Source organism: Saimiri boliviensis, chromosome 14 (assembly GCF_048565385.1).
Source record: "Saimiri boliviensis isolate mSaiBol1 chromosome 14, mSaiBol1.pri, whole genome shotgun sequence".
Classification (NCBI taxonomy): Eukaryota; Metazoa; Chordata; class Mammalia; order Primates; family Cebidae; genus Saimiri; species Saimiri boliviensis.
In genome coordinates this window covers 5,421,533-5,443,924 of record NC_133462.1, presented here as the reverse complement: position 1 = coordinate 5,443,924, position 22,392 = coordinate 5,421,533, and the positions used below count along the sequence as shown (strand labels likewise).

At 47.2% G+C, this 22,392-nt stretch overlaps 2 protein-coding genes and 1 pseudogene across 2 annotated transcripts in view; 2 read left to right on the top strand and 1 right to left on the bottom strand.

The window, feature by feature from the left end:
* The window catches only part of LOC120362775 (uncharacterized), a 114,990-nt gene that overhangs the window by 82,168 nt on the left and 10,430 nt on the right, over positions 1 to 22,392 (bottom strand). Inside the window, exon 2 of the mRNA XM_074385556.1 lies at positions 912 to 1,029. Coding sequence (XP_074241657.1) covers positions 912 to 933 — 22 coding nt within the window. The 5' untranslated portion in view covers positions 934 to 1,029. The remainder of the gene's footprint in view (positions 1 to 911; positions 1,030 to 22,392) is intronic.
* On the top strand, positions 3,543 to 14,050 carry LOC120362707 (large ribosomal subunit protein uL11-like; annotated as a pseudogene).
* On the top strand, positions 17,035 to 18,636 carry LOC101034832 (endogenous retrovirus group V member 2 Env polyprotein). Its single transcript, XM_003944096.4, has one exon. The coding sequence runs from the start codon at positions 17,035 to 17,037 to the stop codon at positions 18,634 to 18,636; it is 1,602 nt and encodes a 533-aa protein (XP_003944145.4).

The window sequence follows — 22,392 nt, the reverse complement described above, 5'->3', positions numbered from 1 at the left end:
CATCCCCCCAAAACTAAAGTAAATAAATAAATAAAAGTCCGTCACATCTGTATTTCATCACTTTGGGAGGCTGAGGTGGGTGGATCATGAGGTCAGGAGTTCAAGACCAGCCTGACCAACATGATGAAACCTCGTCTCTACTAAAAATACAAAAATTAGCCCAGGGTGGTGGCAGGCACCTGTAATCCCAGCTATGCGTGGGACTGAGGCAGGAGAATCACTTGAACCTGGGAGGCAGAGGTTGCGGTGAGCCGAGATTGTGCCACTGCATTCCAGCCTGGGCAACAAGAGTGAAACTCCGTCTCAAAAAAAAAAAAAAAAAAAAAAAAGCAAAAAAAAAGTCCAGCCAGGACAAGCAGGCAAAAGAAAGAAAGGGCTTTCAAATAGGAAGAGAGGAAGTCAAACTATCCCTGTTCGGAGATGGCATAATCCTGCATTTAGAAAACCCCAGAGTTGGCCAGGCACAGTGGCTCATGCCTGTAATCCCAGCACTTTGGGAGGCCTAGGCGGTGGATCACAAGGTCAGGAGATCAAGACCATCCTGGCTAACACAGTGAAACCCCGTCTCTACTCAAAATACAAAAAAGAAAAAATTAGTTGGCATGATAGCACACGACTGTAGTCCCAGCTACTCAGGAGGTTGAGGCAGGAGAATTGCTTGAACCCGGGAGGCGGAGGTTGCAGTGAGCCAAGATCATACCACTACACTGCAGCCTGGGCGACAGAGCAAGACACCGTCTCAAAAAAGAAAAAAAAAAAAAAAAGCAGGGGTGGGGGGCGGGTGCTGTGGCTCACGCCTATAATCCCAGCACTTTGGGAGGCAAAGGGAGGCAGATCACAAGGTCAAGAGATTGAGACCAGCCTGGTCAACATAGTGAAACCCCGTCTCTACTAAAAAATACAAAAATTACCTGGGCGTGGTGGCGTGTGCATGTAGTCCCAGCTACTCAGGAGGCTGAGGCAGGAGAATCACCTGAACCCGGGAAGGGTAGGTTGCAGTGAGCCGAGATCACGCCATTGCACTCCAGCCTGGCAACAGAGCAAGACTCTATCTCAAAAAATGAAAATAAAGAAAGATACTGGTTTGGTTTAGAAAAGGGGAACAACTCAAAAGTGAGGGCTTCTAGGCTACAGGTAAATTTAAACACTTTCTGGTTAACAATTGGTTGAGGTCATCTGTAGACCTGGGGTCGACAGAAAGGAATGTTCAGGTTAAAAATAAAGGATTGTAGAAAGCAAGTTTTACTGAAGAGAAGAGGCTCCTAGATAGCAGACTTTAGAGACAGCAGGTTGTAAATTGTTTTTTATCAGACTTGAAAGGGTTCCTGAATCTTAGTTGATTATCTCCTGGATCTGGGAAGGAAGAAAGGAAAATAAAGGGGGAAGAGGATTCTCCATAGAATGTGAATTTTTCCCACAAGAGACGTCGCAGGGCAATTTCAAGGTGTGGCAAGGACATATATTTTGGGGTTAAATATTTTTTTCCGGCCAGGCGCCATGGCTCATGTTTGTAATCCCAGCACTCTGGGAGGCTGAGGTGTGCGGATCACAAAGTCAGGAGTTCGAGACTAGCCTGCCCAATATAGTGACATCTGACTCTACTAAACATACCAAAATTAGCCATTCATGGTGGTGCATGCCTGCAGTCCCAGCTACTCGGGAGGCTGAGGCAGGAGAATCGCTTGAACCCAGAAAGCAGAGGTTGCAGTGAGTTGAGATTGCACCACTGAACTCCAGCCTGGCAACACAGCAAGACTCCGGCTAAAAAGAAGAAAAAAAAAAGCCAGGTACGGTGACTCACACCTGTAAATCTCAGCAGTTTGGGAGGTTGAGGCAGGCTGATCATGAGGTTAGGAATTTGAGACCAGCCTGGCCAATATGGTGAAACCCTGTCTCTACTAAAAATACAAAAAATTAGCTGGGTGTGGTGGCACGCACCTGTAATCCCAGCTACTCTGGAGGCTGAGGCAGAAGAATTGCTTGAACCTGGGAGGCAGAGGTTGTGGTGAGCAGAGATCACACCACTGCACTCCAGCCTGGGTGACAGAGCAAGACTCCATCTAAATATATATATATATATTTTTTTTTTCCTTGTCTCATAATGTTATGCCAGAGTCAGATTGAAAAGTAAGTCACAATATATAGGGTCAAATAAAACCCATCTGATGAGAATTTATGGTTTGTAGGGCCTGACTCCCTAGACCACTTAGGTAAAAATTTGGGTGAGATAAAAAGTCAGAGCTTAGTTCTCACTTGTGAAATAGATTTGTAAAGGGAGCACCTGCATCCTTGAAGAGCTCTGTGATCCATCTCCTCCGTATTCCAGGTCTCACAGTGGGAACCACAGTCACTCAACTGGAAGACTTAAATGCAATGGAAATAACTGGATCCTGAGGAGACAGGGGCCACGGAGTGTCGCTCAAATGTCAAAAGTGAGGTGGGCATAGTTAACATAATAAACTGCAGAGGCAAAGCAGCAATCAAAATTGTCCAACTCACTGGGCACACTGGCTCTTGCCTGTAATTTGAGCATTTTGGGAAGCTAAGGCAGGTGGACCATCGGAGGTCAGGAGTTCAAGACCAGCCTGGCCAACATGGTGAAACCTCATCTCTACTAAAAATACAAAAATTAGGAAATGTGAGGTGGCTCACACCTGTAATCCCATCACTTTTGGAGGCCAAGGCAGACAGATCACGAGGTCAAGAGATCGAGACCGTCCTGGCCAACATGGTGAAACCCCATCTCTACTAAAAATACAAAAACTAGCTGGGTGTGCTGGCGTGTGCCTGTGGTCCCAGCTACTCAGGAGGCTAAGGCAGGAGAATCCCTTCAACCAGGGAGGCAGAGGTTGCAGTGAGGAGATATGCTACTGCACCCCAGCCTGGTGACAGAAGGAGACTCCATCTCCAAAAAAAAAAAAAAAAAAAAATTAGCCAGGCATGGTGGCACAGGCCTGTAGTCCCAGCTACTCAGGAGGTTGAGACATAAGAATCACTTGAACCTAGGAGGTGAAGGTCGCAGTGAGCTATGATTGTGTCACTGCACTCCAACCTGGGCAACAGAGTGAGACCCTGTCTCAAAAAAAAAAAGAAAAGAAAAGAAAAGAAAAAAAGCCTATGTGTGGTGGCTGATGCCTGTAATCCCAGCACTTTGGGAAGCTGAGGCAGGTGGATGACCTGAGGTCAGGAGTTCAAGACCAGCCTGGCCAACGTGACAAAACCCCATCTCTACTAAAAATACAAAAATTAGCCAGGCATGGTGGCGGCCACCTGTAATCCCAGCTACTCAGGAGGCTGAGGCAGGGAGAATCACTTAAACCCAGGAGGCAAAAGTTGCAGTAAGCCAGGATGGCACCACTACACTCCAGCCTGGGCGACAGAGTGAGACTCTGTCTCAAAGAAAAGAAAAATCACATCTCCGGAGGGACTGCAGAGCTTAGTGCCACATTAAGGGCTTGAAAGACGCAGAGGTGGTGATTCCCACCACATCCCCATTCAGCTTTGCTATCTGGCCTGTGCAGAAGACAGATGGTTCTGGGAGAATGACAGTAGATTATCATAAGCTCAACCATGTGGGGAGTCCACTAGCAGCTGCTGTACCAGTATGTTTTCATTGCTTGAGCAAATTACCACATCTCCTGGTACCTGGTATGCAGCCACTGATTTGGCAAATGCTTTTTTTTTTTTTTCTCTTTCCATTCCTATCCGTAAGGCTCACCGGAAGGAATCTGCCTTTAGCTGGCAAGACCAGCAATATACCTTCACTGTCCTACCTCGGGGGAATATGGGCTCTCCAGCTTTATGTCATAATCTTGTTCACACAGATCTTGATCGCTTTGCTTTCACAAGGTATCACACGGCTCCATTACATTGATGACGTTATGCTGATTGGACCCGGTGAGCAACAAGCAGCAACCACACTGAATTTGCCGGTGAGACATTTGTATGCCAGGGGACAAGAAATAAATCTGAGTAAAATTCAGGATTCTTTTGCCTCAGTGAAATTTCTAGGGCTCCAGGGATGTGGGGCCTGCCAAGATAATCCTTCTGGCTGGCTGAGGAGGCTCATACCTGTAATCCTAGCACTTTGGGAGGCCGAGGTGGGTGGATCACCTGAGGTCAGGAGTTCAAGACCAGCCTGGCCAACCTGGTGAAATCCCACTTCTACTAAAAATACGAAAAATTAGCCACGTGTTGTAACAGGTGCCTATAATCCCAGCAACTCAGGAGGCTGAGGCAGAAGAATTGCTTCAACCTGGGAGAAGGAGATTCCAGTAAGCCGAGACTGAGCCACTGCACTCCAGCCTGGGTGACAAGAGCAAAACTCTGTCTCAGAAAAAAAAAAAAAGATTCCTTCTAAGTTGAAGGACAGGTTGTTGTATTCGGACCTCTACTACAACCAAGAAAGAGTCATAGGCCGGGTGCGGTGGCTCACACCTGTAATCCCAGCACTTTGGGAGGCCGAGTCGGGCGGATCATTTGAGGTCGGGAGTTCGAGACCAGCCTGACCAACACGTAGAAACCCCATCTCTAAAAAAAAAAGAGTCATAACACCTAGTCGGCCTGTTTGGATTTGGAGACAAGACATTCCTCATTTGGGTGTGTCACTCCAGCCTGCTTAACAAATGACCCAAAAGACCACCAATTTTGAGTGTGTTCCAGAACAGAAGACTCCACAACAGGTCCAGGCTGCTGTACAAGCTGCTCTGCCTCTTGGACCATAGGACCCAGCAGAACCAATGGTACTTGAAGTGTCAGTGGCAGATAGGGATGCTGTCTGGAGCCCTCGTCGGGCCCCCATAGGTGAGTCACAGTGGAGGCCTCTAGGATTTTGGAGCAAGGCCCTGCCATCTTCTGCAGATAACGCCTCACCTTTTGAAAGACAGCTCTCAGTTACTGGGCCTTGGTAGAAACTGAACATTTGACTACGGGTCACCAAGTTACCGTGGGACCTGAACTGCCTGTCATGACCTGAGTGTTTTCTGACTCACAGAGCCATAAAGCTGGGCACGCACAGCCGCATTCCATCATCAAATGGGAATGGTATGTACTTGGTGGGCTCAAGCAGTTCCTGAAAGCCTAAGTAAGTTACATGAGGAAGTGGCTCAAATGCCCACAGTCCCTACTCCCACCGCCCTGTCTTCTCTCTCTCAGCCTGCACCAATGGACTCATGGGGAACTCCCTATGATCAGTTAACAGAGCAAAAGACTAAGGCCCAAATTACAGATGATTCGGCATGACATGCAGGTACCACCTGAAAGTGGACAGCTGCACCACTTTGTAAAAGTCCCTGAAGAAGAGCAGTGAAGAGAAATCTTCCCAGTGAGCAGAACTTTGAGCAGCGCACCTGGTTGTGCACTTTGGCCGGAAGAAGAAATGGCCAGATGTGCGACTCTATGCTGATTCGTGGGCTGTCGCTAATGGTGTGGCTGGATGGTCGCTGGAAGGAGCATGATTGAAAAACTGATGACAGAAACATTTGGGGAAGAGGTATGTGGATGGACCTAAGTGGTCAAAAACAGTGAGGATATTTGAGTCCCACGTGAATGCTTACCAAAGGGTGAGCTCAGCAGAGGAGGGTTTTCTTATTTATTTATTTTTGAGATGGAGTCTTGCTCTGTTGCCCAGGGTGGAGTGCAGTGGTGAGATCTCAGCTCACTGCAACCTCCACTTGCAAGTTTCAAGCAATTCCCCCGCCTCAGCCTCCTGAGTAGCTGGGATTACAGGTACTCATCACCATGCCTGGCTGCTTTTTTTGTATTTTAGTAGAGACGGGGTTTCACCATGTTGCTAGGCTGGCCTCTTCAGAAGTTCATGTCGCTAGGTCATGCACAATGGAATCTAAGTGAGATGAGAGGGACCAGGGGAAGGCATGGGTGAGTGTGAGCAAACATGTCAGGCACGATGCTTCAAAGATTAGCAATTTCAGAGTCACATTTTGTTACAGTAGGTAGTTCTGTGGAATGAGCAGGGCAAAGCAGGAGGGGGCTCCCCCTCCCCATACACACACATCAGGAATGTCAGGCAACCATCAGGTGATGGTCAGATGGCTGGTTGTTTTTTTTTTTTTTTTAAGACATAGTCTCACTCTGTTGCCAGGCTGGAGTGCAGTGGTACCATCTCAGCTCACTGAAACATCCGCCTCCCAGGTTCAAGCAATTCTCCTCCCTCAGCCTCCTGAGTAGCTGGGATTACAGGTGCACACCACCATGCCCAGCTAATTTTTTGTATTTTCGGTAGAGATTGGGTTTCACCATATCGGCCATGATGGTCTCGATCTTTTGATCTCATGATTCTCCCACCTCAGCCTCCCAAAGTACAGGTGTGAGCCATGGCGCCCGGCCTTAACACTCTTTTTTTTGTGTGTCATCCACACAGGCAAGGCCTGTGGAAAGATGGTCCTCTGCTATTCACTACATCAGAGGAAATGCAGAAACAACAGGCTCCTAAAGGAAAACCAAAAAGTGAGTTTTGGACCCCTTTCTTCAGAACCTGCTCTCCTCCTGGAGAATCACACACACGTGCTGAAGCTGGCAGGGGGTCGGGGGAGCTGGGTTGGACTGAGCTTCCTTTCAGGGAACAGACCTCTGCCTCATCAAACACCATGCAAAGCACAGCCCCTCACCTCTCTGTGGATCACAAGCTGATCTTATCCTTCAGAAACAAGGGGCAGAGCCTTGGTGCTCAGTTTTGTTTTTGTTTTTTTTTGTTTTTGTTTTTTTGTTTTTTTTTCAGGCAGAGTTTCGCTCTTGTTACCCAGGCTGGAGTGCAGTGGCACGATCTCGGCTCACCGCAACCTCCGCCTCCCGGGTTCAGGCAATTCTCCTGCCTCAACCTCCTGTGTAGCTGGGATTACAGGCACACGCCACCACACCCAGCTAATTTTTTGTATTTTTAGTAGAGACGGGGTTTCACCATGTTGACCAGGATGGTCTCGATCTCTTGACCTCGTGATCCACCCGCCTCAGCCTCCCAAAGTGCTGGGATTACAGGCTTGAGCCACCGCGCCCGGCTGGTGCTCAGTTCTGAACACAGAAAAGGGTTGGGTACAGTGGCTCACACCTGTAATTCTAGCACTTTAGGAGGCCAAGGTGGGAGGATCACTTGAACTCAGGAGTTCAAGACAAACCTGGGCAACACAGTAAGACCTTATCTTAATAAAATGAAAAGAAAAGAAAAAAAAAGAACATAGAATAGAATCACTTTTAAGTATTATCACATTAAGGACAGGCCTGAGTCTAGTGAATGAAAAAAACCTCAGGTAAGGGGGCACAGAAGAGTACCTAGAAAATGCCTCAGCACTCTAATGTGAAGCCAGGGTTGAGCTCTATTCAGAGGGGGCAAGCTCAGTGACAGAGCAGGAGTATCACCATCTTGGATGAGCACTGTCCTTTTTAAGTTCACCTTGACTAAAAACTGCCTAAATCCAAAGGACATCAGCCTATTGTATTGGCTAAGGTCAACATGACCATAAACCACAAATAACATCTCTGACCAGAAACATTCTACACCCCTCCATTACCAGAGACATGCCAGCCTGGAAATAATCTCACCCCAACCCCAGGTAGAAAGAAGTCAGCCCCAAGATAACTATCCCCTCTGCCCAAAGACATTCCAACCCCACCAAAAACTCCCTCACACAGAAACATTCCAAGCTTAGTCTGTAAGAGAAAATGCTCCTGACTGAAATCAACCAGAAGACCCTCTCAAGTTTATTTCTCTAAAATAAACCTGTCTTTGACTGTTAAGCCACGTTTCATGTTTCTTTCCTCGTTCTTTAACTCTTACACCCAGCACAACCCCAATCTTCTGGCTCTGCTCTCTCCGTGGGTCCTTGTCCAAGTTCCAGAGAGTGCACAGAAAGGAACAGAAAGAAACATCCACAGCAGCCAATACAAACCAGAGGAGGAGGTGAGGGTGTGGCTGGAGTGTTTTATTGGGGTGGGGTGAGAGTTCACAGAAATCCCCTCTAAGAAGGTGGTATCAAACTGGGCTCGGTGGCTCATGCCTGTAATCCCAGCACTCTGGGGGACAAAGGTGAGCAGATCACAAGGTCAGGAGTTCGAGACCAGCCTGACCAATGTGGTGAAACCCCATCTCTATAAAAATACAAAAATTAGCTAGGCATGGTTGTGCACACCTGTAATCCCAGCTACTCAGGAAGGGGAAGGAGGAGAATCATTTGAACCTGGGAGGCAGAGGTTGCAGCCAAGATTGCACCATTACACTCCAGCCTGGGGCACAAGAGTGAAACTTCATCTGAAAAAAAAACAACAAAAAAAAAGTCTGGGCACAGTGGCTCACACCTGTAATCCAGGACTTTGGGAGGCCAAGGCGGGCAGATCACAAGGGCAGGAGTTTGAGATCAGCCTGACCAACATGGTAAAACCCCGTCTCTATATAAGAAAAATTTTTAAAAAAAAATTTTTTTTTTTTTTTTTTTTTTTTTGAGACGGAGTTTCGCTCTTGTTACCCAGGCTGGAGTGCAATGGCGCGATCTCAGCTCACTGCAACCTCCGCCTCCTGGGCTCAGGCAATTCTCCTGCCTCAGCCTCCTAAGTAGCTGGGATTACAGGCACGCGCCACCACGCCCAGCTAGTTTTTGTATTTTTAGTAGAGACGGGGTTTCACTATGTTGACCAGGATGGTCTCGATCTCTCGACCTCGTGATCCACCCGCCTCGGCCTCCCAAAGTGCTGGGATTACAGGCTTGAGCCACTGCGCCCGGCCTAAAAAATTTTTTATAATAATTTTTTTTTTTTTTTGAGATGGAGTTTCGCTCGTTACCCAGGCTGGAGTGCAATGGCATGATCTCGGCTCACCGCAACCTCCGCCTCCTGGGTTCAGGCAATTCTCCTGCCTCAGCCTCCTGAGTAGCTGGGATTACAGGCACGCACCACCATGCCCAGCTAATGTTTTGTATTTTTAGTAGAGACGGGGTTTCACCATGTTCACCAGGATGGTCTCAATCTCTCGACCTCGTGATCCACCTGCCTCGGCCTCCCAAAGTGCTGGGATTACAGGCTTGAGCCACCGTGCCTGGCCTGTAATAAATTTTTATAATTAAAAAAAAAGAAAGTGATATCAGCAGAAAGACTTAAGGAAGGATTTTTTTCCCCTGCAGCTGAGGGGCCAGGGAGTCCTAGGCAGAAGGAGAGCCCAAATGAAGGTCGTGAGGCAGGATCAACCTGGGGAAGGAAGCAAGTTCACACATGCAGCTGAGGGGCCAGACTACGGCAGCCCCGGCAGAGGCCCTTAGGCACGGCAACCTCAGCACCAGAGAAAGGAAAGAGGCCTCTATGGCGGGAGGAGGGGGAACAATGAGGACAAAGGCAGGAGATGATGTCAGAGAGGTCCCCAGAGAACAGATAAATGTATCCATGGGGCTGGGCACAGTGGCTCACGCCCGGGTAATCCCAGCACTTTGGGAGGCTGAGGTGGGTGACCACCTGAGGTCTGGAGTTTGAGACCAGCCTGACCAACATGGTGAAACCCCATCTCTACTAAAAATACAAAAAATTAGCTGGGCATGGTGGCAGGGGCCTCTGATCCCAGCTACTCCGGAGGCTGAGGCAGGAGAATCACTTGAACCCTCGGCGGGCAGAGGTTGCAGTGAGCTGAGATTGCACCACTGCACTCCAGCCTGGGCGACAAGCAACAAACTCCATCTCAAAACGAACAAAACATGTAGCAATGAGGTCTTTCAACAATCGTCTCCCACAACTCAAAGAACATGGAAATGGTTTATTTCATCATCTCTTTTAAGTAAAAGTCATTTTTTTTCTTTCTCTTATAAATTAACAAATGTACAAATGATGTATTTTTCTTTTTCACCTTGTGTCGTTAAGTTACAAAACTTTGGCTCCTAGGTCTAGAAAGGACATCAAGTCCTGCTAAATCTTTCTTGTTTGTTTGTTTTGAGATGCAGTCTCACTCTGTCACCCAAGCTGGAATGTAGTGTAATCTCAACTCACTGCAACCCCCACCTCCTGAGTTCCACTGATTCTTCTGCCTCAGCCTCCCAAGTATCTGGGACTACACGCAAGCACCACCACACCTAGCTAATTGCATTTTTTTAGTAGAGAGAGAGAATCTTAAGATTAAATATATGGTTATTTTACTAAATAACTCAAGATTTAGCTATTTTTTTTTGTTTGTTTTTTTTTTTTTTTGGAGACAGAGTTTCGCTCTTGTTACCCAGGCTGGAGTGCAATGGCGTAATCTCGGCTCACTGCAACCTCCGCTTCCGGGGTTCAAGCAATTCTCCTGCCTCAACCTCCCAAGTAGCTGGGATTACAGGCACGCGCCACCATGCTCAGCTAATTTTTTTTTGTATTTTTAGTAGAGACGGGGTTTCACCATGTTGACCAGGTTGGTCTCGATCTCTTGACCTCGTGATCCACCCGCCTCGGCCTCCCAAAGTGCTGGGATTACAGGCTTGAGCCACCGCGCCCGGCCAAGATTTAGCTATTTTAATTAAACCAATATTAATCTTATTTATCAAATATTACACAAAGATCATTCTGTTTGAGGCTGGGTTTATATTTTGTTTTTTTTTTTCTTTAGGCAAAGTTTCACTCTTGTTGCCCAGGCTGGAGTGCAATGGCGTGATTTCAGCTCACTGCAACCTCCACCTCCTGGGTTCAAGCAATTCTCCTGCCTCAGATTCCAAAGTATCTGGGATTACAGGCATGAGCTACCACACCCAGCTAATTTTTGTATTTTTAGTAGATGGTGCTTCATGTTGGTCAGGCTGGTCTTGAACATCTGACCTCAGGTGATCTGTCTGCCCCAGCCTCCCAAAGTGCTGGGATTACAGACATGAGCCACCATGCCTGGCCCAGGTTTATAGTTTTGTAACTCATGCCAAATTTTGACACCTTATCATATTTGGCAAGAATAAGTATGAAGTTGCCTGATCAATAAATGCAAATGAAAATGTATCCTGGCAATTCTTAAGACCTTTCTAATATTATTTTACCAATAATTTTAATGCTAACTTTTTTTTTTTTTTTTTTCTGAGATGGAGTTTCGCTCTTTTTGCCCAGGCTGGAGTTCAATGTCTCGATCTCGGCTCCCTGAAACCTCCCTCTGCCTCCTGGGTTCAAGCGATTCTCCTGCCTTAGTCTTCCGAATAGCTGGGATTAAAAGCATACGCCGCCACACCCGGCTAATTTTGTATTTTTAGTAGAGGCAGGGTTTCTCCATGTTGGTCAGGCTGGTCTTAAACTCCCGACCTCAGGTGATCCACCCGCCTCATCCTCCCAAAGTCCTGGGATTACAGGTGTGAGCCACCACGCTGGGCAATGCTAACCTATTGAAGATTTTGTGCAAGTTATGTGAACTGGAAAATCATTTGGGCTCATTATTTAATTTATGAGTACTCTTTAAAATTTAGCCAATTTGGTACCTTGTGGCTAAAAACATAATAAAATATGTATATGTACAAATAAACACACACACAAACTCATACAACCAAAGATCCTAAAACTTTTACTTCAGAACTCTAGCCATGAGATATTAATATCTCATTGGTGGGCCGGGCGCGGTGGCTCACGCCTGTAATCTCAGCACTTTGGGAGGCCGAGGCGGGTGGATCACGAGGTCAAGAGATCGAGACCATCCTGGTCAACGTGGTGAAACCCTGTCTCTACTAAAAATACAAAAAATTAGCTGGGCATGGTGGCATGTGCCTGTAATCCCAGCTACTCAGGAGGCTGAGGCAGGAGAATTGCCTGAACCCAGGAGGCGGAGGTTGCGGTGAGCCGAGATCGTGCCATTGCACTCCAGCCTGGGTAACAAGAGTGAAACTCGTCTCAAAAAAAAAAACTCATTGGTTTGCAAAAAAACAAGAACAAAAAGAAATGGTTGGATGCAAACAGTGAATTTTATCTCAGTAGAAAAGTAATTGCAGACTTAAAACAGGCAGAAAAGAAAGCAGAGAGACAGAGAACTCAGGAAGTCCATAGTTGCTGGGGACCTTTGGGCTCTGAATTTTCACAAAAAGACCATATATGTCCATTTTACACAAATGCTTGCAAGCAGAGGTGCCACAAAACCAAGGGAGCGCCTGAATGGGGGTCATTCTCCTTCTTTTTCTTCATTCTTAGATTACTTGTTTCCCACCTCTTTTTTTTTTTTTTTTTTTTTTTTTTTTTTTTTTAGAGATGGAGTCTCACTCTGTCACCCAGGCTGGAGTGCAGTGGCACAATCTCAGCTTACTGCAACCTCTGCCTCCCAGGTTCAAGTGATTCTCCTGCCTCAGCCTCCCGAGTAGCTGGGATTACAGGCAGCTGCCATCATGCCCGGCTAATTTTTGTATTTTTATTAGAGACGGAGTTTCGCCATGTTGGCCAGGCTAGTCTCGAACTCCTGACCTCAGTTGATCCACCCACCTTTGCCTCCCAAAGTGCTGGGATTACAGGAGTGAGCCACCAGGCTCAGCCTCCACCCTTTTTCATGTCTCCTTAATGTCTCTCTGGAGGTCTAGCACTTGTTCTGGGAGGGCTCAAAACACAAGGTGGTGCATTTCCTGGATGAGAGTTTTTAAACTAATTTTCTTTGGGATTCCCAGAAGGGCCACTGTACGTTGTAGGGCGTCACACCCCAGACACTCCCACGCAGCCCCAGTCAGCCTTTTCGCTGGGAAAAGCAAAGTGTCCTTTCTCTTTAAAGCTGAGGAAACTCGCTTCCTCATTTATCTATGAAAACAACAGTTCAGGGCCAGGCGTGGTGGTTCACGACTGTGATCCCAACACTTTGGGAGGCTGAGGTGGACAGATCACCTGAGGTTGGGAGTTCGAGACCAGCCTAACCAACATGGAGAAACCCCGTCTCTACTAAAAGTTCAAAATTAGCCAGGCATGGTGGTGCATGCCTGTAATCCCAGCTACTCAGGAGGCGGAAGAATCCCTTGAACCCAGGAGGCAGAGGTTGTGGTGAGCCGAAATCGTGTCACTGCACTCCAGCCTGGGCAACAAGAGTGAAACTCTGTCTCAAAAACAAAATACGGCCGGGCGCGGTGGCTCAAGCTTGTAATCCCAGCACTTTGGGAGGCCGAGGCGGGTGGATCACGAGGTCGAGAGATCGAGACCATCCTGGTCAACATGGTGAAACCCCGTCTCTACTAAAAATACAAAAAATTAGCTGGGCATGGTGGCACATGCCTGTAATCCCAGCTACTCAGGAGGCCGAGGCAGGAGAATTACCTGAACCCAGGAGGCGGAGGTTGCGGTGAGCCGAGATGGCGCCATTGCACTCCAGCCTGGGTAACAAGAGCGAAACTCCATCTCAAAAAAAAAAAAAAAAAAGAAAGAAAGAAAGAAAAACAAAATAAAGGCTGGGTGCAGTGGCTCACACCTGTAATCCTAGAATTTTGGGAGGCCAAGGTGGGCAGATCACCTGACGTCAGGAGTTTGAGACCAGCCTAGCCAACATGGTGAAAGCCTATCTTAAAAAAAATAAAATAAAATAAAGCACCTTTTGGCTTTCAGCTTGGAGGAGGCTAATGTACAGGTTTCTTTTGCCATCCTGAATCCAGGTTCATCCGACACCGGCCGCCTCCACCGTGCAGCCGAAGTTCAACCCCAAAGAAATCCAAGTCGTATACCTGAGGTGCACTGAGGGTAAAGTAGGTGCCACTTCTGTGCTGGCCCCCAAGATCGGCCCCCTGGGTCTGTCTCCAAAAAAGGTTGGTGATGACATTGCCAAGGCAACAGGTGACTGGAAGGGCCTGAGGATTATAGTGAAACTGACCATTCAGAACAGGCAGGCCCAGACTGAGATGGTATCTTCTACCTCTGCCTGGGTCATCAAAGCCCTCAAGGAACCAACCAGAGACAGAAAGAAACAGAGAAACATTAAACACAGAGGGAATATCAGTTTTGATGAGATGGTCAACGTTGCTTGACAGATGGCACCGATCTTTAGCCAGAGAACTCTCTGGAACCATTAAAGCCCCAGTCTGTGGGCTGTCATGTTGATGGCCACCACCCTCATGACATCATAGATGACGTCAACAGTGGTGCTGTGGAATGCCCAGCTAGGTAAGAAGCACGAAGGAAAATATTTCAATAAGGAATCATTTGACAACAGGGAAAAAAAACATTAAAAACAAAAAACAAAAACCACACCCCTGGGTGGAGATTTGAGATGCTAATGAGACAGGCGATGTGTGTACTAGCATGGACGGCCACAGCCTATACCTGCCCACAGGACTTCCCGGAGGGTGCTTACTAATAACGCCTGTGCACAGCCCCTTCATGAATAATCATGTCAACTTCTCATTAAAAGGGTCAGGCCAGCATTAGTAAGGACAGACTCCTTCTTTTCAGGAGCCCACCAGGTTCTGTCATTCAGGGTGTCTCTTCTTTCTAAGCTCCTGTCTCTTTAAATAAAGGGTACTTAGGCTTTAACTCTTTCTGAGTGTCCCTTGACTGAATTCAAGACCAAGAACCAGAGGACTTCCACCCGCCTCCTGGTAACATCTGGTGTTTTCGGCTGGTTATCTGGCCTGTGAACTCTTCTCCCAGGTAAGTGCCAAAAAGGTGGTGTCAGATGATCTGGCCGAGGACCTCTGCTGCTTTCTGCACGGAAGAACCTCCTGCCTGAATGCACTTCTTGCAGCTTTAAGGGGAGGGGTTTTTCCTCTCACACCGTGTTTACTAACAAATGGCCAGTACCATTGCCCTTCAGCCACTGTGACTCTGCTCCCTCTGGCTGATTTCTCAGCTCACCCTCAGGGGTGACAGGCAGAGGAGGGAAGACTTTCAAGTCCACACCAGGAAGATCTGAGACACGGTGACCCTCCTGCAGAAGGCTTGTGAGAGGCAGGGAATATACCATCACTGGGCAATGACTAGGAGCTTCCTTATCTTTTTTTTTTTTTTTTGAGACGGAATTTGGCTCTTGTCTCCCAGGCTGGAGTGCAATGGTGCGATTTCCGCTCACTGCAACCTCCTTCTTCCGTGTTCAAGCAATTCTCCTGCCTCAACCTCCTGCGTAGCTGAGACTACAGGCACCCGCTGCCACGCACAGCTAATTTTTGTAATTTTAGTAGAGATAGAGTTTTACCATGTTGGCCAAGCTGATCTTGAATTCCTGACCTCAGGTGATCCACCAGCCTCAGCCTCCCAAAATGCTAAAGTTACAGGTGTGAGCCACTGCTCCTGGCTCTTTATCTTTTAACTAAAACTACGATGCTGTGTTAAGTCGGCTCTTACACTTGCTGTTCCTGGCAATTCATTCCCTTGGACACAATACGCCACCATCGGTGATGACGCTCCCAGGTCATTCTGCTTACTCTTTGCTGTCCCTGTCCTTGACACCGGGATTTCTTGAATTCTTCCTTCATGTGTAAGCCCCTTGCATGGCCTGCCCATCCAGTACCTGCTACCTTTGCTTCACTGCCAGGTGCCAGAGTCCTCTGCAGACCCGTGCGAATGTTTATATTTTTTTCCACAGAAATGAGACTCAGCTTCGTCCTTTCTCTTGCCTCCTTTTTCACTGGAGGGACCAGCACTGGCAGGATGCCTGCTTAAAGAAATCCCTCCTTTTGGTTGGGCGCAGTGGGTCACACCTCAAATGCCAGCACACTGGGAGGTCAAGGTAGGTGGATCACCTGAGGTCAGGAGTTCAAGACCAGCCTCACCATCATGGTGAAACCCCATCTCTTCTAAAAATATAAAAATTAGCTGGGCATGGTGGCGTGCATATGTGATTCCAGCTACTTGGGAGGCTGAGAGAAGATAATGGCTTGAACCCAGGAGGCAGAGGTTGCAGTGACCTGAGAACGTGCCTGGATCCATCCTTGGAAACTGGGATAAGGTTGATCCTCAGATTGTAAAATAAAAGAGACTGATTTTCCTTTGCAGTATGGTTTGGTCAACATATGAACTAGAAGGGCAGGAACCTGGCCAAAGGCGGGAGCTTAAATATTAATGCCGTATTTCAGCTTGACCTTTACTGCCAACGCCAACACAAATGCTCAGAGGTCCCTTATGTGAAAATCTTCAGGATCTCATGGGAAAAACCCTGATTTTTGTAAAGGCTGCAAAACAAGGCTCAAAAAATAAAAAATAAATAAAACAAAATGGTGAGGTGCAGTGGCTCATGCCTGTAATCCCGGTACTATGGGAGGGTGGATCACTTGAGGTCAGGAGTTCGAGAACAGCCTGGCCAACATGGTGAAACCCCATCTCTACTAAAAATACAAAAATATTAGCCAGGCGTGGTGGCAGTCACTGGTAATCCCAGCTACTCGAGAGGCTGAGGCAGGAGAATCACTTGAACCCAGGAAGCAGAGGTTCAGTGAGTTGAGATTGTACCACTGCACTCCAGCCTGGGCAACAACAGTGATACTCCATCTCAAAATATATATATATATGTATTGCATATATATATATATTCACATATATGCAATATATATGCATTATAGGAGTTTGGACAAAAGGTACTGCCTACTTTTGACCCTTTCAGTAATCAACATCCGTTATACCAATCAGGGTCAGAAAACCTCATCAAAACCTGGAGAGATGCATCACTTGGGTCTCAACTTCCTTTTGGAAAGCCCCCTTTATTGTCTTACTTTCCATTCCAACAGCTATCAACATTGCTGGCATATCCAGTTGGATACATCATTCCCGAGTACAACTGTGGGAAGGTCCCAAAGAACCAACAACAGAATCAGCACCTGAGCATTCTTGTGAGCCAACGGAGGCCTTAAAATTCCTCTTCAAGTGAAAAGATAAGTAAAGCCTTCTCTTTCACCCAGCAGGAAGGTCAGCTCAGTACTGGGAATCTTGGTTGCAGTGGTACTGGTTATTCCCCTCATTTTGGCCCTAACTTGCATGCCACCGAAGTCCTGATAACAGCCTGTTTCATCACTAAACCCTCCAGTTAACCATTTCATTACTTTACCTCCTATTTCACCACTTTCCTTCTGCTTTCTTTTTTGTTTGTTTATTTTTGTTTTTGGTGCCATGACTTGGATGCAAACTCCTTTTGCTTTCATAAAGCTTAAGGGAAAATCCGCTATGACAGAGAAATACCTTTTCCTTTATCTTTACCTCCTTCCCATGCCCCTGCTCTCACAAGCCCAATGGAGTGAAAATTTGCTTGTCAATTTCTCCAAAATCATTGCTTCTGGAAACCATCTAACCAACTGTTGGATTTGTCACGACTTCATCACCAGATCCTCATCTTACCAATATATTTTGTTAAGAAATTTTTCTCTAAACCTAACATTTGGTTCAGGAATCCCTGAAGGCCAACATAAATCTGTTCCGCTCCAGGTTTCACTTGCTAACTCAGCGTACCAAGTCCCCTGCCTGGATCTCACTCCACCTTTCAATCAAAGCTATAAAACTTCCGTGTATTTGTTCAACTGCTCTTCTCTAAACCAAACCTGTTGTCCGTGCCCTCGAGGACACTGTGACTGGAACGTCACCTTGGCGGAGGAATTCCCCACTCCCACCATCCAGCCCATGAGTTTTTCCTCAACAGGTTGCCACCCTAACTTGACTCACTGGTGCCCAGCTGGCAATCACCCAGTGAATAATCAAGAGAAGCCACTCCAGAATCAGTGTACAGCTTGGGAAGGAAAAGAGCTAATAACATGGAGGGTTCTGTATTCGCTTCCCAAGGCACACACTGCCCACATTTGGCCAAAAGGTAGCGCTCTCCAGGGAGGGCCTCTATCCCCTACATGCAATCAAACAATTCAAACAGGGTGGAAGTCGCATTTACACAGGTGGTTCAACACCAAAAGCCCCCGGTGGGCCTGTACCCCTCCTGGCTATGTATTTTTATGTGGACCAAAGCAAAATAAACTGCCCTTTGAGGGAAGTCCTAAGAGAACTTATTCGAACCCCCCTTCGGCAAACCTCTTTACCTGCATCAATAACATCCAACATGTGGGGGAATGTGCTGTGGGACTTTTGGGGCCACGGGGGATAGGGGTAACCGTTTATAACACCACCCAACCCAGACAGAAAAGAGCTCTGGGTCTCATATTGGCAGGGATAGGAGCGACCGTAGGAATGATCGCCCCGTGGGGAGGGTTCGCCTATCATGAAATCACCCTCCGAAATCTCTCCACGCAAATAGGGAACCTGGCGAAGAGCACCGGAGACGCCATCTCTAAACTCAAGGCCTCCCTGGATTCTCTGGCCAACGTGGTCATGGACAACAGATTGGCCTTAGATTACCTCTTAGCAGAGCAGGGTGGAGTCTGTGCCGTGATCAATCAATCCTGTTGCACTTATGTCAATAACAGTGGGGCAATAGAGGAGGATATCAGAAAGATCTATGACCACGCTACGTGGCTCCATGAGTTTGGAAAAGGAGGTGCTTCGGCAAGGGCCGTCTGGAAGGCTGTGACGTCTGCTCTCCCCTCCCTCAAATGGTTTGTCCCTTTACTGGGACCAGCTACAGTTATCCTCTTCCTTCTCCTCTTTGGCCCTTGTTTCTTTAATTTACTGATGAAGTTTGTCTCTTCTAGGATAAAGCAGTTTTACACGGAGTCCCCCAAAAAGGAAAGACATCAGCTAACAGTCCTTGGAAGCCCCAGAACCTACATCTCCCCCTTGGATGCCAGTGGGCAAAGATTCTGGGAAACTACGGGGGAGTTTCTTTGAGGAAGAGAGGGAGACACTGACGACTTCTTCGTCCCATGTCAGCAGGAAGTAGTTACAGAAGACCCACGACGTCCTTTCACCCAAAGCTTTTCAGGGTCTCCATCACTTGAGGAGGAAAATATTAGGGCAGGCAGATAGGCAGGCATGAGCAGGCAAGAGAGCCTTTGGGAAAGGAATCTTTAGGAACGGAGCCCACTGATGGCCTCCTTGGTGATGCTGGCCACGGACACAGTCAGCAAAAAGGGGACAGTGGCTACTTTGGCTACATGTGATTTGTGGCTGGGCTTGTCTGGCCCAGAAGAGACATCAGGGATGACAGAGGTAGGGCATTCTCCCCCCTAATGAGCATTTCTAAGTCTATTAACCCACCCCAGAGTAGCCATTTTCTTTCTTTCTTTCTTTTTTTTTTTTTTTTTTTTTTTTTGAGACAGGGTCTTGCTGTGTCTCCCAGGCTGGAGTGCAGTGGCATGATCTCGACTCACTGCAAACTCTACCTCCCAGGTTGAAATGATTCTCCTGCTTCAGCCTCCCAAGTAGCTGGGATTATAGGCATGTACCACCATGCCTGGCTAATTTTTTTTTTTTTTTTTTTTTTTTTTTTTTTTTACTAGAGACGGGGTTTCACCATGTTAGCCAGGCTGGTCTTCAACTTCTGAGGTCAAGTGATCTGCCCACCTTGGCCTCCCAAAGTGCTGGGATTACAGGCATAAGCCACTGCACCTGGCCCCCATTTGTTTATTGTAGCACTAAAAATCACTCCCTTGGGTGGAGATTCTAATTTTTCTGTTGATTTTCTAACAAGTTATTCTATGTTAGGAGATTTTAGAGGCGAATGAGACATGCAATGTGTGTATGAGCATGTACACTCACAGTGCATGCATGCCCAGAGGACTTCTCAAACCCTTTTTACTCAGAACACTTCTGAACAGCACGTACATGAATAATCATGTAAAATTCTCATAAAAAGCATCTGCAGCACGAGCAGAAACTTTTTTTTTGACACAGAGTCTTACTCTGTCACCAGGCTGGAGTGCAGTGGCATGATCTTGGCTCACTGCAGCCTCTGCCTCCTGGGTTCAAGGAATTCTCCAACCTGAGCCTCCCAAGTAGCTGGGACTACAGGCATGGGCCACCATGCCCAGCTAATTTTTGTATTTTTAGTAGAGATGGGGTTTCACCATGTTGGCTAGGATGGTCTTGATCTCTTGACCTCGTGATCCACCCGCCTCAGCCTCCCAAAGTGCTGGGATTACAGGCTTGAGCCACCGCGCCAGCCGGAGCAGACACATTCTTTTGAGCAGCCTACCCTGTTCTGTCCTTCTGGGTGTACTGTTTCTATGACTAAAAGCTCCCATAAAATCTCCTAAGGCACTAGCGGCTGGCTCATTCTTCTGAGCAGCCAGTTGGGTCTCTTCTTTGTGTCCTCTCTTTTTAAATAAAGGTTACTTAACCCTTTAACTCTTTCTGTGTGTCTCCTGATTGAATTCTTTCCTTCAGGAAGACCAAGAGCTGAAGGATTTCCCACCTCTTGTGATAATCAAAGGTCTAGGGAGGATTCAGTGCATCTAAACTAGTAAACACAGGCCGGGCACGGTGGCTTATGCCTGTAATCCCAGCACTGTGGGAGGCTGAGGTGGGCAGATCACAAGGTCTGGAGTTTAAGACCAGCCTGGCCAATATGGTGAAACCCCATTTCTACTAAAAAATACCAAAAAAATGGCTGGGCCTGGTGGCTCACGCCTGTAATCCAAGCACTTTGGAGGAAGCACTTTGGAGGCCAAGGCGGGTGGATCACCTGAGGTCGGGAGTTCAAGTCCAGCCTGACCAACATGGTGAAACCCCGTCTTTCAAGAAAACAAACAAACAAAAATACCAAAAAAGTTAGCCGGGCGTGGTGGTGTGCGTCTGTAGTCCCAGCTACTCGGGAGGCTGAGGCAGGAGAATCACTTGAACCCAGGAGGTGGGGGTTGCAGTGAGCTGAGATAGCGCCATGCACTCCGACCTGGGCAACAGAGAGAGACTCTGTCTCAAAAAAAAAAAAAAAAAAAAAAAAAAAAAAAAAGAAAGAAAGAAAGAAAGTAAAGAAGAAGGAAAAGGAAAAAAGCGGGGAAGGGCATGGTAGAGAGGAGAGAGCTGGATTTGTTAAAATTAATAGTCGACATGACTATAATCTAGAAAATTAATTTCATTTATGGACAAGCACTAATGCAAATATACTGAAAACCATCTTACTTCTTTAGTTGCTCTCATTAAACACACACATGCACACACACAGAAACATACACAAACAATACATTATATATCTCCACTAGCAGATATACGACACCTGATTACATTTCCAGACCTACAAGAATTATAGAATTTCACTAAAGTGGTGATGTCTGTAACAGAATACAAAGCCCCAGACACTACGTTTCTCATGGAAACATGGATTTAGTAACAATGCATGGACCAATTGCCTTTGTCAGAAATCTAGGTATCACTTAAAAGGTTAAAACTTTTTTTTTTTAAGACAGAGTTTCACTCTTGTCACCCAGGCTGGAGTGCAATGGTGTGATCTCAGCTCACCGCAACCTCCACCTCCTGGGTTCAAGCGATTCTCCTGACTCAGTCTCCCGAGTAGCTGGGATAACAGGCGTGCGCCACCATGCCAGGCTAATTTTTGCATTTTTGGTAGAGATGGGGTTTCTCCATGTTGGTCAGACTGGTCTTGAACTCCTTACCTCAGGTGATCCACCCACCTCAGCTTCCCAAAGTGCTGGGATTACAGGCATGAGTCACTACACCCGGCCAAAACTTTTTTTTTTTTGAGACAAGAGTCTCACTCTGTTGCTCAGGCTGGAGTGCAGTGGCACAATCTCGACTCACTATAACCTCTGCCTCCTGGGCTCAGGTGATCCACGCACCTCAACGTCCTGAGCAGCTGGGATTACAAGCATGTGCTACCATGCCCAGATAATTTTTATATTTTTAGTATAGATGAGTTTTGCTATGTTGGCCAGGCTGATCTTGAACTCCTGGCCTCAGGTGATCCACCTGCCTCCACTTCCCAAAGTGCTGGGATTACAGCCATGAAGCAACCATTTCTGGCCCCTGTTAATTTTAAAATGTTTCTGTAGAGATGGGGTCTCCTTATGTTGCTCAGGCTGGTCTTGAATTCCTGGGCTCCAGTGATCCTCCTGCCTTGGCCTACCAAAGTGCTAGGATCATAGGCACGAGCAGGTTTTGAATTCCAGGGCTCAAGCAATCCTCCTGTCTTGGCCTACCAAAGTGCTAGGATTATAGGCATGAGCCATTGTGGCCAGCCTGGAACACTTAATGGAAGCCTGATAGGCAAATGTGACCCTTATTCCCCAGTGGCTCTACCCTGGCATGATGTGTTATCACTGCAAGGAAATCCCTAAATACTGATTTCTCCTGGGGGAAGGAGAGTATGAGAACATCCATCAAACATTCTGATCTTTCAAGGGACTGCTAAAGGAACAAGTTTCTGTCTTGGCTGAACATAAGCACTGAAAGGAACAGCACCAGCTTAGGGAGCCATTGAGAATAAAGGCAATCAGGCTTGTCATGCCTGTAATCCTAGCACTTTGGGAGGCTGAGGTGGGAAGATCACCTGAGCCCAGGAGTTCAAGACCTGCCTGAGGCCGGGTGCAGTGGCTCACACCTGCAATCTCAGCACTTTGGAAGGTCGAGGCGGGCGGATCACCTGAGGTCAGGAGTTCAAGACCAGCCTGGCCAACATGGTGAAATCCT

Excerpts from the sequence above, each read along its gene's own strand:
- LOC101034832 (XM_003944096.4), top strand. The coding sequence starts at position 17,035 with ATGACAGAGAAATACCTTTTCCTTTATCTTTACCTCCTTCCCATGCCC.